We start from the raw sequence: 19,820 nt of genomic DNA on the forward strand, positions 1-19,820 counted from the left end.
GAAGTATTGATAAGTATTGATGAGTATCTTTATGTGATGTGAGTGATTATTATTTTAAGTAAGAAACTGAACCTAAAATGTTTTTATTTTTCTATTTTGTTCTTAACACAATATTTGTATTTGCAGGATGAGATCATGAAGCTGTATCCTGAGATTAAAGACACTAACTGAATTATTTTTGAGTTTTTCATATTTAGGTAAAATCTGTACAGATAAAATTCCATAGTGCACTCTCCAAAAGATTGAAGATTGAATGCAAGTAAACCTTTTGAAGAGAGAAAAAATAAAGCTTTTACTGCAGTAAAAGTTGCTGTACTATCTTTGGATCCATTCTTTGCATTGCATGCTGGTACCAGCCCCAGAACTGGACTCTGGGTAATCTATGACTATTTCCTATGATGTGTGTCTTCAGAACATAAAAACTATCCTTCTCTGGACTGTGCCTTGCCGGTTGATATTGAGGACCTGTTATGCTGTTACAGGGTCAATCAATTAAATTAGGGGAGTATTCTTTTAACTTGTTTACTTATATTGCTTGTTTTGTATTCTCTTGTAATTGTGTTATTTTTGTTGGTCATATTAGTTATAAGAAGTCATATAGTTTTGTCCACAGAAAAGTATGCCTTATTGGTATTAGTGCACATTGTAGTTTATGTACTTAAACAAAGTAACCCTCTAGATAAGTAAAACTCTAAACCTTGCAGTATTGTAACCTATTGAATGGCCCACTGAGTATAGAAAATATGTTTGCACCTTTATAGTTTAAAGAAAATGCTGCAATATATCAGAATATTTTAGACCCTCCACCCTATGGAACGCAATGAGGACATGTCTCAGCTAGAAGTTTATATTAAGTACACAGAGAAATATTTGTTTAGGGAGTAGCATAATTATAGTTATATTGATGGTATATTTTCTACCTACCTTGGCTCTTATTGGAGCTATGTTATGAAAGCAAATGTATTATGTTTCCCTTTTATTAATCGGTATGGTATCTGCAACTTGAATTTTGTAATTCGAGATGTTTGTCAATGAAAGGAATTATCTTACCATAAAGATGTGTTTACCTTTAAAAGATTTTGTAGTTTTAAATGATGTTATGATTGTATTATTTCATCATACAGGAGTGTGAGAGAATTTAGGCTGCATAAAATAATTAGTAAACTAGTAGTGTTTATATCAGACGAGATTGCTGACTATTAGGATCATAGTTGGAGAATTATAAACATTACAGATAGTAGCTTTGCAGAATAAAGCAACACTAGGTTCTTTTATTTTTAGTAGTTCCAAGTGACAGTGTAAAGAAATTAATTTTAAAGAAAATATTTTTATTGACTGTTTTATGTTTCATTTTTGTTATAGGGAAGGCCTTAGCATAAGTTTTAGCATAGCCATTCAGCCTCTTGATGAAGTCTAGCAGTTTTCACTTGCTTAGTATTCATGAAGTATCATTTAAATTGTATAGAGAAGCTGTGAGTTATTCTCTGTAAAAGTATCAATGTATTTAGTTTGTATTATATATCTACAATGTTTTTCTTGGTTTTAAAGGACATAGGATAAGTTAAGCTAAAGGAATTGTGATGCTTACGAAAAAAGATGAAAGAAGTTTTATTTGGACATAATTGTGATTGTATCGGGGTGTGTACTCATCTTGTACTGTTTTGTTTCCTTCTTAGACTCCTTCTGACTCGAGTGTCTGCTTGCTATGCAGACTTCCAGCATCTACCTGCGGAAGAACACTGGATGAGCACCCCTACTGCAAATGAACTGTATTAAAGCAAAATGTCTGAGGAAGGTGGAGCACTCTAAGAGGACAAAGACTGTTCTTAAAGTGATTAGAGGCCACCTAGAGACATTTGTGCTGTTCCCATGTCATGCTTCACTGTGGAGAGTGTACAGAGCAATAAACTGTTGGAAATATTGGGGGGTGCTAGCAATGCAGGTGGAGAAATAAAAGATTCAGCGTTGTTTGGGGGTAGATAGGGGGCTGGTTGGGTCTTTGTGCAGATAGACCAGTAGTTTGAGGATGCTGGGAGGTAGACGGAGAGTATTGGAGAGGCTGCACCTATGTGCAGTGACAAATTGTGCCCTATTAGCCTATAGAATGATACCACTATATGTGAATATCTTTTCTCTATAGTATTCTCACATAGATTCACGTTACCGTAGTATTAGACTTATATTGTTGTTAAAGGCTTTCCCCGTTTTCTGTACTTTTCTATTTTTGTGTTATTCTGTTAGAATAAAAGGGTGGTATGCTAGGAATTGTTAGCATGACTAGCGCCATCTTGTTCTTGGCTGCCATTTTGTCTTTGGCATCCATCTTGTCTGAATAACCTTTATTATAGTGGTTTACTATGTAGTGAGTAATATGCTGATGTTAGTAAGAATTTAATTAGTATTATTGGCCTTGCAAAGGTTCCTGGCAAGGCGCCTGGAAGTCTGTTATCTAGGTAAGATGGCCAAACGGCCTTGCTTCGGGCTGAAATATGCGCACAGATGTATTTTCGCTACTGTTATAAGAAACACTCCTTCATACTCCTCTTTCTCTTATATATTTCAATAAGCTTCTTTTGTTCATGAAATATGGTATGATATGACAATGTCATAACGTGTCATCATATTAACCCTGTATGCTGTACTTGTTGTCTATAAGACATGCCTTCCATCTTTCAATAAACAGAATAGTTTTAGATTTAGCTGCGTGGTCTGAATTACTGTTCTCTGGACGTCCTTATCAAATAATCTATTCATTTCCAGGTGGTACAGTGGGCCCAAGTCCTGACTGACACTCCCCCTCTTAAAACAACAACTAACAGTGGCGATCTCATAGTAATACTAGATTATTTTTGTTACTTGATGCAGCTTTAAAAAAAAAAAAAATACTTCCAAAACTTTTGTAATTTACTGTGAATTTACTTGAATGTTATCTACCTCTTAGTATTGAGAAGTAATCTCTGAAGCCATGTAAATTAATGTGTGAGAATATTCTGGGAATATCAACTGGAGAATGCCCCAGAATATCATTTCTTGGTGAATACTGACCACTGTACTTTGTGTTTAATTCATACCTTATCTCCCCTACTCCAGATAATTTTTGGAGCTGGCTCTCCAGTAACCGGGACCTCCAGTCTTAGCTTTGTTCCTGCTACCACAACCACTGTGTTGTCTGGGTAATTTAGTGAATCAAAGTGGATTCTTGGAGGATCTAAAATACAGAAAAACAAAGAAAGTGTCAGTATGATGTAGTAGGTTAATAACATGATTTTTTTACTGAAATTGTTCCTTGCTAAAATCCATGTAAGAAATGTACATTGGTCCCTTTCAGTACAACATTACTTCTTAATATAATTTGATATATAAATATAAAAAATGACTTTTTTTCAATATAGTTTGTACCTACAGTATGTATTATCTACAGTATGTATTATGTTTGAAATATGATGCTATTGATTCATAAGGTATGATTATAGGTGATCAATGCATTTTTATAAGTTAATTTAGAACCTTATGGGACTTTACAATTCTGTATCACAGCAATAAAGTCAAAATAATGTATAGCTACACATTATTTATATTATCTGGCACATGGTTATAGATTGAGATGTACAGAATACCTACCAATGACATGTATATTAGCAGGAATATTTATTAAATAGAGATCTGGAACAAAAGCATAATCCCCTGCATCTTCAATTAGAGCATTTTCTATGACTAATCTGTGGATCCTAAAATGAGAAAATATCTATATTAGATTTTTTTATTTACATCAGGAATAAAAAATATTCTTTTATGCAAAAGCTATAGCAAAACCAAACAGGTCTGCAATACAAAATGGCATTGGAATTGTATGCGTTTAAGGAAACCAGAAACTCAGTGAATTCATTTATTTTCACAACATATTATCTTATTTACGGCTAGATTACAAGTGGCATGCTAACTGTTGTATGCAAGCGATAAGGTGTATATTGCGGTTTGCTTGAGCGCAGTTTAATTTAATACGTGTCGGGTTAGCAAAATAAATTTAAAAGTACAGTTACACTCATAGGGGCATATGTATCAAGCTCCGAATGGATCTTGATGCTCCGTGTTTCTGGCGAGCATGCAGGCTCGCCAGAAACAGCAGTTATGAAGCAGCGGTCACAAAGACCGCTGCTCCATAATCTGTCCGTCTGCTCTGAGCAGGCGGGCACACATTGTGGGAAATCAACCCGATCGAGTACGATCAGGTTGATTGACACCCTCCTGCTGGCGGCCTATTGGTCGTGAGTCTGCAGGGGGCGGCGTTGCACCAGCAGCTCTCGTGAGCTACTGGTGCAATGCTGAATACGGCGAGCGTATTGCTTGCCGTATTCAGCGAGGTCTGGCGGACCTGATCTGCAGTGTCGGATCAGGTCCGCCAGACCATGATAACTAGAGGCCATAATAACATTGTCTGATTGTTAGGATGTTAGCCTTACCGACGCCATCTTGTTCTAGTTGCCATTTTTGTCTTAGGCATCCATCTTGTCTAAGAAAAGTTTATTATGTAGTGAGAAATATGCTGATGTTAGTAAGAATTGTATAAGTTAGATTGGCCTTGTGAATGTTCCTGGCAATGCGCCTGGAAGCCTGTTATCTAGGTAAGATGCCCAAATGGCCTTGCTTTGGGCTGAGCTATGCGCCCAGATGTATTTTTGTTATTGTTATAAGAAATACTCCTTCATACTCCTCTTTCACCCAATTATTTTAATAAGCTTCTTTTGTTCATGAAATATGGTGTGAGATGATGTAATTATGAATATGTCACTTTTTAACCCTATATGCTGTAATTATTGCCTGTAAGAAGTGTTGTGCATCTTCTAATAAACAGAGCAGATGTTAGACTGATTGCTGCATGGTCTGATTTCTGTTCCCTGGGATATCCCGTTACCAATTAACCCATTCATTTCCAGGTGACAGTGTATGATCCAGGCCAAGTGCTGATTGACACTCTCCCCCCCTGAAAATAACACCTAACACTGATAAAAATTACTTAAAAAAATAAGTGCATTAAAAAGTTATAGGGGCTCAAAGATATGAGGTCTCAGGTGTTTGAGAAAAAAGACATGCAAAGGGCTTTAACATAATGATACATACATACACACACATCTAAATATATATATATATATATATATATATATATATATATATATATATTTATATATAGATGTGTGTACATATGCATTAATGTGTTTTACTGTACATATTTCACATTTCCAATGTTCTTCACTTACAGGATACAGGATGTATTTTTTAGTCTTAAATACATATTTCTATATATATCTGTATAAACGTAAACCTTCTTATCTATTCCTATTAATATATTGGTATAGATATGTATTTTAAATGAATGGTATCAGATAAATATATAAAAATATATATTTAAGAATAAAAAGTACATTATTTTCTATGTGAAGAACATTGGAATGTATAATATGCATTTTGCTCAGCGTGTTTTATTTTCCTGATTTAGATCTTAACTTGGTCGGGTTAGCGCACATGAAAACTTAATAATCTTAAGGTACGTTATTGAAATATTACATATAAAATATAAAAACAGTATGCATAATCGTTTTTAATCATTTTTATATTTCAATAATACGCCTTAAGAATACTAAGTTTTCATAAACACTAACCTGGCTGCTTTAAGATCTAAATGGCGAAACACGATGCACAAAATGCATATTTTATATTCCTATTTTTAATGTATTTTTTATTATTAAATATATATGTCTATATATATCTGATACTGTTTATGTAAAATGCATATCGATACCTATATATCTATAGGAATAGATATGCAGGTATAGGTATATACACGTATATATAGAAATATGTATTTAAGAAAAATAAATAAAAAATATTGGAATATATACAGTAAATACACAGTAAAACACATAAATACATATGTACACACTTACTGTATATACATATATATTTACATGTACATTGAAGCCCTTTTCATACCTCTCTCTCTCTCTCTCTTTATATATATACTAGTCCTAAAGCCCGTTCACACGGGCCATTTTTTGCAGTACAGCGGTCCCACCCCTTGCTCTCGCTCCCCCCTCTCTTTTGCTTTCTCTCTCCCCCTTTCTTTTGCTCTCTCTCCCCCCCTCTCTTTTGCGCTCTCTCCCCCTCTCTTTTACACTCTCTCTCTCTCACCTCTCTTTTGCTCTCTCTCCCCCCTCTCTTTTGCTCTCTCTCCCCCTCTCTTTTGCTATCTTTCTCCCCCCTCTCTTTTGCTCTCTCTCTCCTCCCCTCTTTTATTCTCTCTCTCTCCCCCTCTCTTTTGCTCTCTCGTCCCTCTCTTTTGCTCTTTCCCCTCTCTTTTGCTCCCTCTCTCCCCTCTCTTTTGCTTTCTCAACCCCTCTCTTTTGCTCTCTCTCTCTCCCACCCGCTCTTTTGCGCCCTCTCTCTCCCCCTCTCTTTTGCGCTCTCTCCCCCTTTCTTTTGAGCTCTCCCCCTCTCTTTTGTGCTCTTTCTCCCCCCTCTCTTTTGTGCTCTCTCTCCACCTCTCTTTTCTGCTCTCTCTCCCCCCTCTCTTTTGTGCTCTCTCTCCCCCCTCTCTTTTGTACTCTCTCCCACCTCTCTTTTTTGCACTCTCCCCCTCTCTTTTGCTCTCTCCCCCTCTTTTTTGCTCTCTCTTCCCCTTCTCTTTTGCTCTCTCCCCTCCCCCCCTCTTCCCCTCCTCTCTCTCCCCTCTCTTTGGCTCTCTCTCCCACCTTTCTTTTGCGCTCTCACCCCCCTCTCTTTTGCTCTCTCTCCCCCTCTTTTTGCTCTCTCTCTCTCCCCCCTCTCTTTTGCTCTCTCTCTCCCTCTCTCTCTCTCTCTCTCTCTCTCTCCCCCCCCCTCTCTTTTGCTCTCTCTCTCCCCCTCTCTTTTTGCTCTTTCTCCCCCTCTCTTTTACTCTCTCTTATTTTTTGCTCTTTCCCCTCTATGTTGCTCTCTCTTCCCACTCTTTTGCTCTCTCTTCCCCTCTCTTTTGCTCTCTCTCCCCCTCTCTTTTGCTATCTTTCTCCCCCTCTCTTTTGCTCTCTCTCTCCTCCCCTCTTTAATTCTCTCTCTCTCCCCTCTCTTTTGCTCTCTCGTCCCTCTCTTTTGCTCTTTCCCCTCTCTTTTGCTCCCTCTCTCCCCTCTCTTTTGCTTTCTCAACCCCTCTCTTTTGCTCTCTCTCTCTCCCACCCGCTCTTTTGCGCCCTCTCTCTCCCCCTCTCTTTTGCGCTCTCTCACCCTCTCTTTTGAGCTCTCCTCCCTCTCTTTTGTGCTCTTTCTCCCCCCTCTCTTTTGTGCTCTCTCTCCACCTCTCTTTTGTGCTCTCTCTCCCCCTCTCTTTTGTGCTCTCTCTCCTCCCTCTCTTTTGTACTCTCTCCCACCTCTCTTTTTTGCACTCTCCCCCTCTCTTTTGCTCTCTCCCCCTCTTTTTTGCTCTCTCTCCCCCTCTCTTTTGCTCTCTCCCTCCCCCCCCTCTTCCCCTCCTCTCTCTCCCCTCTCTTTGGCTCTCTCTCCCACCTTTCTTTTGCGCTCTCACCCCCCTCTCTTTTGCTCTCTCTCCCCCCTCTTTTGCTCTCTCTCTCTCCCCCCTCTCTTTTGCTCTCTCTCTCCCTCTCTCTCTCTCTCTCTCTCTCTCTCTCCCCCCCTCTCATTTTGCTCTTTCTCCCCCTCTCTTTTGCTCTCTCTTATTTTTTGCTCTTTCCCCTCTATGTTGCTCTCTCTTCCCACTCTTTTGCTCTCTCTTCCCCTCTCTTTTGTTCTCTTTCTCCCCTCTCTCTTTTGCCCTTCCTCCCCCTCTCTTTTGCTCTATCTCCTCCCTCTCTTTTGCTCTCTTTCCCCTCTCTTTTGCTCTTTCCCCTCTCTATTGCTCCCTCTCTTTTGCTCTCTCTCTCTCCCGCTCTTTTGCGCACTCTCTATCCTCCCCTCTCTTTTGCTTTCTCTCCCCCTCTCTTTTGCTTTCTCTCTCCCCCACTCTTTTGCATGCTCTCTCTCCTCCCCTCTCTTTTGCACTCTCTCCCCCCTCTCTTTTGCCCTCTCCCTCACCCTCTCTTTTGAGCTCCCTTCTCTTTTTGTGCTCTCTCTCTCCCCCTCTCTTTTGCACTCTCTCTACCCCTCTCTTTTGTGCTCTCTCTCTCCCCCCTCTCTTTTGTGCTCTCTCTCCCCCCCTCTCTTTTGCACTCTCTCTCTCCCTCCTCTCTCTCTCTCTCTCTCTCTCTCTCCCCCTCTCTTTTACACTCTCTCTCCCTGCTCTCTCTCCCCCTCTCTTTTGTGCTCTCTCCCCCCTCTCTTTTGTGCTCTCTCTCTCCCCCTCGCCCGGCCACACCTGCTCACGCCCGGCCATGCCCACTCCTGCCCACCATTGTCACGCCACGGACAGCAGATCAGGTAGAATCTAAGGCCAGGTGTGTTTGTCCTCACGCTGTCTCTACTGCGCATGACAGCTTCAGACAAACACACTTGGCCTTTTATATTATAGGATATACGTACAGGTATACCTCACTTTACAGCGCTTCTCTTTTGTGCTCTCTCTCCCCCCTCTCTTTTGCACTCTCTCTCTCCCTCCTCTCTCTCTCTCTCTCTCTCTCCCCCTCTCTTTTACACTCTCTCTCCCCCTCTCTTTTGTGCTCTCTCTCTCCCCCTCTCTTTTGTGCTCTCTCCCCCCTCTCTTTTGTGCTCTCTCTCTCCCCCTCTCTTTTGCTCTCTCTCTCCCCCCTCTCTTTTGCTCTCTCTCCCCCCTCTCTTTTGCTCTCTCCCCCTCTCTTTTGCGCTCTCTCCTCCCTCTCTTTTGCCCTCTCCCTCACCCTCTCTTTTGAGCTCCCCTCTCTTTTGTGCTCTCTCTCCCCCTCTCTTTTGCACTCTCTCTCCCCCTCTCTTTTGTGCTCTCTCTCTCCCCCCTCTCATTTGCGCTCTCTCTCCCCCTCTCTTTTGCACTCTCTCTCTCCCCCCTCTCTTTTACACTCTCTCTCCCCCCCTCTCTTTTGTGCTCTCTCTCTCCCCCTCTCTCTTGTGCTCTCTCTCTCCCCCCTCTCTTTTGCGCTCTTTCTCTCCCCTCTCTTTTGCACTCTCTCTCTCCCTCTCTTTTGCTCTCTCTCTCTCTTTCTCTCTCTCCCCCTCTCTTTTGCTCTCTCTCTCTCCCCTCTCCTCCCTCTCTCTCTCCCGCTCTCTTTTGCTCTCTCTCCCCCTCTTTTGCGCTCTCTCTCCCCCCTATCTTTTGCTCTCTCTCTCCCCCTCTCTTTTACTTTCTCCCCCTCTCTTTTGCTCTCTCTCTCCCCCCTCTCTTTTACTCTCTCTCCCCCTCTCTTTTGCTCTCTCTCCCCCCCTCTCATTTGCTCTCTCTTTCCTCTCTTTTGCTCTTTCCCCTATATTTTGCTCTCTCTCCCCTTTCTTTGCTCTATCTCCCCTCTCTTTTGCTCTTTCTCAATTCTTTTGCTCCCCCCCCCCTCTCTTTCTCTCTCTCCCCCCCTCTCTTTTGATCTGTCTCTCTCACACATGTGCGGCTGCACCCAGCCGCGCCCCGTCATGCCAGGTTCCGTCCACGTCACACCCGGGCCCGGTCCTGTCACGCCCGGCCACACCTGCTCACGCCCGGCCATGCCCACTCCTGCCCACCATTGTCACGCCACGGACAGCAGATCAGGTAGAATCTAAGGCCAGGTGTGTTTGTCCTCACGCTGTCTCTACTGCGCATGACAGCTTCAGACAAACACACTTGGCCTTTTATATTATAGGATATACGTACAGGTATACCTCACTTTACAGCGCTTCGCTAATACAGCGCTTTGTGGAGCTGAAGTTAAACCTCCAAGGATTTTGAAATAGTACTGTACTCATCGTGAGATTGCGAGAAAAGTGTTTGGCACCATTTTGTTATGAAATCCGGGGAGTCCGTTTGTATAAAATCAATTTCTTTTACTGATATGCATTTAAAATACGCTGACCTGTGACGGTGTCGGCACCATCCGGATGTTTGAGGATCAGTGGGTCTGGAGTTTGTGAAACGCTGTTGAGCGTATTTTAAATGCATATCAATAAAATAAATTGATTTTATACAAACGGACTCCCCGGATTTCATTTTTGGATAGGATTAATTTGCCTGATACCGGGTTGAACACTTGGAGGATACGGCTGTGCTGGAACGAGGGACTCGAATTACACTGGAGCAGTGTTTAGGCTGCAGCACCAGAGTCTACCCTGAGGAAAAGAGGTGAGCTATGGACTGCCAAATGTTAATTATGTTATCTCACTCTCTGTGGACCGGGGCCTGACTTTTGTTTGATTGTCAATGAGGACACTGTATTTTCTGACACATTGTGTTGGGTGCTTGAAACAGCCTCTATTGTAACCGTAAGACCGTGTTAAAGGCGGTGGTATTCTATCCTCAATTCCAGTGAAAATTGTAGCAGCATCAGCTGCAAGTATATGTGTTTCTTTTCAAAAAGGGTATACTCTTTTGTTTGCTGGAAGAGGGGGGAGCTGAAGACCGATGACCGCGGAGCTGAAGACCGGCGACCCTGGAACTGAAGCCCGGCGACCGCAGAGCCATGGAGTGTGGAGGATCCTCTTTGTACAATCGCCTCCGTACACTGGATAGTGAATTCAAGGGACGTGATTAAAAATGGCGTCCCTTGAATTCCTATTGGCTGATTCGATTCTTCAAATTCAAATCAGCCAATAGGATGAGAGCTACTCAAATCCTATTGGCTGTTCAAATCAGCCAATAGGATGAGAGCTACTGAAATTCTATTAGCAATTCAAATCAGCCAATAGAATTTCAGTAGCTCTCATCCTATTGGCTGATTTGAACAGCCAATAGAATTTGAGTAGCTCTCATCCTGTTGGCTGATTTGAATTTGAAGAATCATATCAGCCAATAGGAATTCAAGGGACACCATTTTTAATTGCGTCCCTTGAATTCATTATCCAGTGTACGGCAGTGATCATACGACAAGGATCCTCCATGCTCCATGGCACAGCGGTCTCCGATCTTCAGTTCCAGGGTCGCCGGTCTTTAGCTCCGCGGTCATTGGTCTTCAGCTCCGCGCCGGATTGTTCCTGGAAGAAGAAAGAAGAGTTTGCCGCTTGGAAGAAGACTTCACCGCATGGGACAGGACCTTCTCCGTCGTACTTCAGGAATGGTGAGTACCAACCTGGGGGTTAGACTTAGTTTTTATTTTTTTTATTTATTTATTTAGATTAGGGTGGGCATTTTGTAAAAAAGCTAAATGCCCTTTTAAAGGCAATGCCCAACAAATCCCATTTTCAGGGCAATGGGTAGTTTAGGTTTTTTACTGTTAGGTTTTTTTATTTTGGGCGGTTTGGTGGGTGGAGGGTTTTACTGTTAGGGGGGACTTTGTGTATTTTTAATGTAAAAGAGCTGATTATCTTGGGGCAATGCCCTGCAAAATGCCCTTTTAAGGGCTACTGGTAGGGGGTGTTTTTATTTTGGGAGGGCTTTTTTATTTTCATAGGGATTAGGTATAATTTTTTAAAATTTGATAATTTTGTTTTTTATTTTCTGTAATCTTAGATTTTTTTTATTTTATGTAATTGTAGTTTAAAGAGACAGTCTACACCAGAATTATAATTTTGACTAGACTGTCCCTTTAATTTATGATTAGTTTATTTTTTTTATTTTTAAAGTAGTGTTAGATTTATTTATTTTAATAGTTAGTAACTTTAGTATTTTTTAATTTTGGTTCATTTAGCGGTATTAGGTTAGGGGGTGTTAGGTTAGGGGGCTTAGTAATTTAATTATTTGCATTTTTGGTTTTGGCGGTTTAGGGGTTAATACTTTAATAGGTAGTTTGCCTTGTGGGTTATTAGCGGATTAGGGGTTAATAGTTTTATTAGGTAGTTTGCGATGTTGGGGTTGGCGGATATAGGGGTTAATACTTTATTTGTAGTTGCGGTGTGGGTTTGATGGCGGATATAGGGGTTAATATATTTTATTAGTTATTGCAGAGGGGGTTGGTGGTTGACAGGTAGCTAGATATTGCACATGCGTTAGGTGTTAGTTTATTTTTGCAGGCATTTATTTGATTTTTTGGGCATAGCAGTTAAAGGGACATTCCAATAAATATTGGAAACCTCATAGATGCATTTCTATTTTGAATGGAAGCATTTTTGTAATACACATGTATTAGGAAAAATGTTTTTAATAAGAGCTATAGCTTCTTCAAAAGTGTATTTAAGTATGCACCAGCATTTTAAACACAGCACTTGCTCAGAGAGCCTAACATGCTTGTATCATCTGGTAATGACTCAGTTTATTAATTGCTGACATAATACAAGTCCCACTAGTGCTTTGAGCAGCTACAGTATTTAACATGCTGGTGCAATGAGAATATATAGCTATGCTTCACATGCACATGCAGAGAAAAATGTTAACACTGCAACAAGGATAACTTTTACTAGAAGCATTTTTGCCAGTACATGTATATTGCAAATATATTTCTATTTAAAGATGTAATTTATCTATGTGCATTTAAATTTTGACTGTAAAATCCCTTTAACTGTCTTAAAGGGCCATAATACCCAAATGTTTAACCCCTTAAGGACCAAGGACGTACGCCACACGTCCTCAAAAAAAATACACTTAATGACCGAGGACGTGTGGCGTACGTCCTTGGTCTGGAAAGCAGCTGGAAGCGATCCTGCTCGCTTCCAGCTGCTTTCCGGTTATTGCAGTGATGCCTCGATATGGAGGCATCCTGCAATAACCCCCCTTGGCCATCCGATGCAGAGAGAGCCACTCTGTGGCCCTCTCTGCACCGGACATCGGTGGCCGGTATCGTTGGTGGGTGGGAGCAAGGCTGGGAGGCGGGGTGGGCGGCCATCGATGTGCCCAGTGGAGTGGAGGGGGGGCGGGATCGGGGGGCGGGAGGGGCGGGAGCGCGCACGGGAGCGCGCGCGTGCACGGGGGGGCGGAGGGTTGGGCGCGTGCACGGGGCGGGAGCGGGAGGGAACCGCTACACTACAGAAAATTAAAGTTTAAAAAGTACAAACAGATTACTTTTTGAAAGCTGTAAATAAACAGCTAAGAGATGTGGAAGGGGTGGGGGGTTGATCTTGGGGGGGGGGGGGGAAGCTACACTGCAGAAAAGGGGTTTTTTTTTTAAAAAAAGGCAAATTTTTTCACTAAAGATGGCGCCCATTAAGGCAGAGGGGGAGGGTTAGAGAGCTCTTTGGTGGGGGATCAGTAAGGCTGGGGGCTAAGGGGGGATCCTACACAGCAGCATATGTAAATATGCTAAAAAAAACCCACAAAAAAAGCCCAAATATAGCTTTTATTTTAGTACTGGCAGAGTTTCTGCCAGTACTTAAGATGGCGGGGACAATTGGGGGGTGGGGGAGGGAAGAGAGCTGTTTGGGAGGGATCAGGGGGTCTCATGTTTCAGGTGGGAGGCTGAGCTCTACACTAAAGCTAAAATTAACCCTGCAAGCTCCCTACAAGCTACATAATTAACCCCTTCACTGCTAGCCATAATACACGTGTGAAATGCAGCGGCATTTGGCGGCCTTCTAATTACCAAAAAGCAACACCAAAGCCATATATGTCTGCTATTTCTGAACAAAGGGGATCCCAGAGAAGCATTTACAACCATTTGTGCCATAATTGCACAAGCTGTTTGTAAATGATTTCAGTGAGAAACCTAAAATTGTGAAAAATTTAACGTTTTTTTTAATTTGATCGCATTTGGCGGTGAAATGGTGGCATGAAATATACCAAAATGGGCCTAGATCAATACTTGGGGTTGTCTACTACACTACACTAAAGCTAAAATTAACCCTAGAAGCTCCCTACATGCTCCATAATTAACCCCTTCACTGCTGGGCATAATACATGTGTAGTGCGCAGTGGCATTTAGCAGCCTTCTAATTACTAAAAAGCAACGCCAAAGCCATATATGTCTGCTATTTCTGAACAAAGGGGATCCCAGAGAAGAATTTACAACCATTTAAGCCATAATTGCACAAGCTGTTTGTAAATAATTTCAGTGAGAAACCAAAAGTTTGTGAAAAAATTTGTAAAAAAGTGAACGATTTTTTGTATTTAATCGCATTTGGCGGTGAAATGGTGGCATGAAATATACCAAAATGGGCCTAGATCAATACTTTGGGATGTCTACTAAAAAAAAATATATACATGTCAATGGATATTCAGAGATTCCTGAAAGATATTAGTGTTCTAATGTAACTAGCGCTAATTTTGAAAAATAATGGTTTGGAAATAGCAAAGTGCTACTTGTATTTATGGCCCTATAACTTACAAAAAAAGCAAAGAACATGTAAACATTGGGTATTTCTAAACTCAGGACAAAATTTAGAAACTATTTAGCATGTTTTTTTTTGGTGGTTGTAGATGTGTAACAGATTTTGGGGGTCAAAGTTAGAAAAAGTGTGTTTTTTTCAATTTTTTCCTCATATTTTATAATTTTTTTTATAGTAAATTATAAGATATGATGAAAATAATGGTATCTTTAGAAAGTCCATTTAATGGCGAGAAAAACGGTATATAATATGTGTGGGTACAGTAAATGAGCAAGAGGAAAATTACAGCTAAACACAAACACTGCAGAAATGTAAAAATAGCCTTGGTCCCAAACGGACAGAAAATGGAAAAGTGCTGTGGTCATTAAGGGGTTAAACACTTGAAAGTGATGCAGCATAGCTGTAAAAAGCTGACTAGAAAATATCTCCTGAACATCTCTATGTAAAAAAGAAAGATATTTTACCTCAAAAGTTGCTCAGTAGCCACCTCCTATTGTAAAGGATTTCTAAGCAGCATTTTAGTGTGTCTGTCCTAGGACAGCTTAGGGGATGAGCCTCGTGCACTCTCATATTATTTCATCAATCAGGTAAAGGAAGCTTACTATGAAATCTCATGAGAGTTAAGTCAAATCTCATGAGATCACAGTAAGAGTTCATGACCTCGGCACTGCTGATGCTGATAGGCTGCTGTTCATTTCTTCATTTTTTTTTTATTTTTACCTGCAGCTGGGAGCAGGTGAGTATAAATTTTTACACAGAACTTACTCTGCTGAGCTGAGGAGATTGTGAGGTAAAATATCTTCCTTTTTTACATAGAGATGCTCAGGTGATATTTTCCTGTCAGTTTTTTACAGTTATACTGCATCAGTTTCAAGTGATTTAGCATATGAGTATTATGTCCCTTTAAGAGAGCAATCACACCACTCTTCCTGTTAACATTAATGTATTGTACTTACCTTCCTTTATGAAATAACTTTATGCGGTCACTGCCTTGAACTAGTTGCCCATTTCTGTACCATCTTCCTGGAACATTTTCAGAGATTTCACACTTCAGATTAATTTCTTTGCCAAGATTAACAGTTGTGTCAGTTAATGGCTGTAATATCTTCAGTGGCCTCACTTTAAAATAAGCATAAACACATTTGATTTCAGAGCAGTATAACTTGTTAGAGCACCGTTACCAAGCTTACAAAAGTATTGAACTGGAATAAACGCACATTAATCTTTCTGTCAAGTAGATACCTAAAGGAAGAGCTACTTGCGAGTAGGAAACATCATAAAGTCTAATGATATAAAATTGTCTGACTACATTATAAATTCAGTAAAAGTTTCCCTTTATATAACGGACCCCACACTGTTGTCAGTGAAAAGTTAAGGGACATGAAACCCAATTTTTTTCTTTCATGATTTAGTAAGTGCATGTAATTTTAAACAACTTTCTTATTTACTTCTATTATCTAATATGCTTCATTCTCTTGATATCCTTTGTTGAAAAGCATATCTAAATAGGCTCAGAAGCTGCTGATTGGTGACTGCACATGGGTGCCTCTTGTGATTGGCTCACCCATGTGCATTATTGATATTTCTTTAACAAAGGATATCTTAAGAATGAAGCAAATCAAATAATGGAAGTAAATTGGAAGAAAGATGTAAGGTTTTATGTCTCTTTAATATAAAAAAACTAACTTGATAACTTGACAAGTTAACTTTGAGACTGTTCCCTTAGATGCCTGGGAGGGGGGGGCACCTTGAGACTAACAGACTTTTAAAATATATTTTATTCCAATATAATGCTGTACTCAGTTTAAGGATTTTCAAAAAAAGAACTATTTTAGTAGTGAGATTAAGCCAGTCTGCGTCTTCTGGTTTGCTTCATACCTTGTGGCTGCTCCCTGTGCTGATTTCAGAGTCTAGGCAGTCACTGATTGGTGAATACGTATCATGGACTTACTTGCTTTTCCATACTCATGTAGGAGAGTGTACTTACCAATCAGCTTCTTTGTAAGCTCTGAGATCAGTACCTGTATGCCAATCGTCTTGTTAAAAAAAGGTTAATGCAACAGTAATGTTCTGTAAAACCTTTAAGTACTATGCACACTTTTAAGAAATGTGTCATAGTTATCATAAATGTCCCTTTATATACTGTATGTAAATACAGCCTCTACAGCTTATTGGCACAGTGGACAAATGTACAAAAGTTATGGATGAAAAAAGCTCTTACAATCAACTTGGAGTTGTGCTGCTGACTGTCCTCCAGTGGTCATGACTGAATAAGTTGCTGAATCTCCTCTGTCTGCTTCATCAATGATTAGAGTGTGCTTCTTACCATCTACCTTCACTCTGTACCTTGATCTGGGTTCATTTGTAATTTCCACACCATTTTTAAACCTGATGAGGCAGATATAATAGTTATACAATTATGTCACATCTAGCATGTTTAGACTCTAGAATTGTATCTCTGCTAACCTAGAGCATTCTCTTGCTGTCTCTGAACAGCCAAGTTTACAGCACATTTAATCTAAGAAAGGGAGAAGTGGATTAAAAACATTCATTAACTGAGTACCTTGTGGCAACTCATAAATGGACATTTCTATAGGAAGCAGTTTGCTTTGCCTAATCAATATTCTTCAAATTAAAAATTACCATTTCACATTAGCTTCTGCTTCTGAAACTTCACATTCCATTTCCACTCTTTCTCCACAATATGTACTGATATTTTCCAGCTCTTTTGTAACCAAAATCGGTGGCTCTGTAACAAGAAAAACACAATTATGACTTATAATGAAGCCCAGTATATAACCTTATCGCCAATAAAGAATCTAGGGCAAGGGTCAACAACCTTGGCACCCTAGATGTTTTGGAACTACATTTCCCATTATGCTTAGACAGCCTAAAGAATATCTCAGCATCATGGGAAATGTAGTTCCAAAATATCTGGGGTGCCAAGTTGGCTGACCCCTGATCTAGGGTATAAATAGATCACACACCATATTAAGTAATTCACTGTATTTTAACAATAATAATAACCCCAAACTATATCAAAGGAACATGATACCCACACATTTTCTTTCATGATTCAGATATAGCATACAATTTTAAACAACTGTTCAATTTACGTCTATTATCTAATTTGCTTAATTTTCTTGGTATCCTTTGTTGAAAAGCATACCTAGATAGACTCAGGAGCTAAAAGCTAGATGATAATTGGCGGCTGCTCATATATGCCTCTCGTCTTTGGCTTATCAGTGTGTTTAGCTAGCTCCCAGTAGTGCATTGCTTCTCCTTCAACAAAGGATACCAAGAGAATAAAGCAAAACTCATAATTGAAATAAATTGGGAAGTTGTTTAAAATTGAATGCTCTATCTGAATCATGGAATACAAAATGTGGGGTTTTATGTCCCTTCATCTTACTAAATGCATAATTATACTATAGTTTAAATGTTTTTCTAACTCAGATACTAAGACTAGAAAAATATCACTTTGAAAAGTATATACATGTAACATTATATTCAAAATATCTAACAAAGTTATTTATAAATTATAAAAAACTATAAATGATTTTGTATTAATATAAGGGATTGCTACTAATTGATCACTTTTAATAAAATTTTAATTCAAAATCTGTTTTAAAATACTGCACAAAAAAACAAACAAAACAAAATGTCTTGTTTCTCCTTTTGTCTTCTGTTTGGCCAATAATATTACTTTAAAGGACTAGTCTACACCTTAGTTATCTTAAAGTCTTACCTTAGATGAAGCTGCAAATAGCCACCTGCACCCTTTCTATATCATGCAGCAGGAACAGTAAAAAAGTTAATTTAAACTAATTTTTGTTTCTGGTCACTTTGAAATGGCTGACAAGCCCCACCCATTGATGACATCATGATCTAGGGTGCATCTAGGCACACTGCTGAATAGTATTGACCATCTGTTGAATCCAACTAGTGAGCCTTTTGTGATTGGATGCCATATGCAACCCAGTCATCAGTGTGCTGAGCTTGGCATCCATTTCAAAGGTGTAGACTATCCCTTTAATAATTTAGTTTGTTTGGTACATTTTTTTAAATTTACATCTTGTCCACTTAGAATAAAGACTTAAACATTACAAAAATATTGGATTTTTAAGCTCAGAGTATAGTAAAAAAATTATTCTATGAGATATTGTAAAGCCTATCTCATTCTTATTAATTGTTTGCTATAAGAGAATTGTCTATTTTTAAAAACATAAAAATACCTACCCCTGACAAACAATTCTGTAGAACATTTTTCATCTCCTGCGCAGACCTGGTAAGCCGCATCATCTGCTAAAGTGCAGTTATTAATAAACAATATTCTCTGGTTCCCTTTATGTTCAAATATGTACCTGTTTATCAAATAAAAAAAGTCTTATTAATTCTCAGAACTTCTACTGAGTTTAGAACAGGTAATTATTAATACATATCATATAAATTCTTCCAGACCCTAAAATTATATGAAAATGTTGCATGCTCCAAAAATGTGAATTGTATCACAAAGTATTTATATAAGCAAAAGAAAACATTACACCACAATTTATATCCTCTCAATCTCTTACAGCATATTAGATTGTAATACTGTGAAGAGAACCTTTTATGGTATCTTTAGAGTATATCTGTTTTAGAACTCAAATTAACACAAGACTTTCTAATTTTGGGTCCCTGTTTCTATGGATGGCTTAAATTTAAAGCATCTTTCCAACTGAGCACAGGTGAGTTACTCCAAGGTTCACAAACTGTGATTGTCTCACCAGTTACAAAAACAGCAATGTCCTTAAAATCTGGAAGTCTGTATGTTTCAATCGGCAGGTTTTAGAAATTTGGACATAATCTATTGTTAGAGAATCAAATTTTGATTTCATATGAAAAAAATAGACAAACATTTTAATAAAACAAAATGGTGTTGAAATGGTTATACCTTGAAGTCATTACTGATTGTTAAATGTTTCTGCTTCCCACACAAGTGACTGCATCTATAGGGGAGGCGCCGCTGCTGGCAGCCACACTTTCCTAAGGCTCCTGACCTCTCCAGGATTTATCTTAATTTTAACCTCCTTATATTCAAAATTCATCACAATTATTTCAAGGACCAATATCGACTCCACATAACGCACAACTAGATTCATCAAATTTGAACGGATGGCATTACTAAAGTGAGATACTCAATGGATGGAAATATACTCCCACCGGACCATCTTACTACCAGAAAGGGATACCTTCAGCTGAACACCACAAACAGGGTACACTTAAACTAAAAAAAAAAAAAAAACAGACCCAACCCATGCACAAATTGGGTTTTGGATTTTATCATCCATTTAGCGATGCTTAGATTTCATTTCTAAACACAAGAAAAACTAATTGATGAAATCTATTTTACTAAAACACATTGGTTTTAAAACCCCTGCATGCTTTCTTATCTGTTATCTACAATGCAGCCTGAAGTGCAAAATCTCACACCTCACTCTGGCCTGAATCCTATAGAGCAGGGCAATGTAACCAGCCCCCACTGCAAACATCCC

General features: G+C 39.5%; 1 protein-coding gene across 7 annotated transcripts in view; it reads right to left on the minus strand.

Moving 5' to 3' along the window:
* Positions 1 to 19,820, minus strand: part of MYBPC1 (myosin binding protein C1) — a 262,117-nt gene that overhangs the window by 103,351 nt on the left and 138,946 nt on the right. For all 7 annotated transcript variants that reach the window (XM_053716989.1, XM_053716988.1, XM_053716992.1 and 4 more), the window contains 6 exons: positions 18,526 to 18,650; positions 16,930 to 17,035; positions 16,508 to 16,674; positions 15,243 to 15,405; positions 3,622 to 3,728; positions 3,072 to 3,208 (listed from right to left, as the gene is read on the minus strand). In XM_053716989.1, coding sequence (XP_053572964.1) covers positions 3,072 to 3,208; positions 3,622 to 3,728; positions 15,243 to 15,405; positions 16,508 to 16,674; positions 16,930 to 17,035; positions 18,526 to 18,650 — 805 coding nt within the window. The remainder of the gene's footprint in view (positions 1 to 3,071; positions 3,209 to 3,621; positions 3,729 to 15,242; positions 15,406 to 16,507; positions 16,675 to 16,929; positions 17,036 to 18,525; positions 18,651 to 19,820) is intronic.

The sequence above is a fragment of the Bombina bombina genome, chromosome 6 (genome assembly GCF_027579735.1).
Source record: "Bombina bombina isolate aBomBom1 chromosome 6, aBomBom1.pri, whole genome shotgun sequence".
Lineage (NCBI taxonomy): Eukaryota > Metazoa > Chordata > Amphibia > Anura > Bombinatoridae > Bombina > Bombina bombina.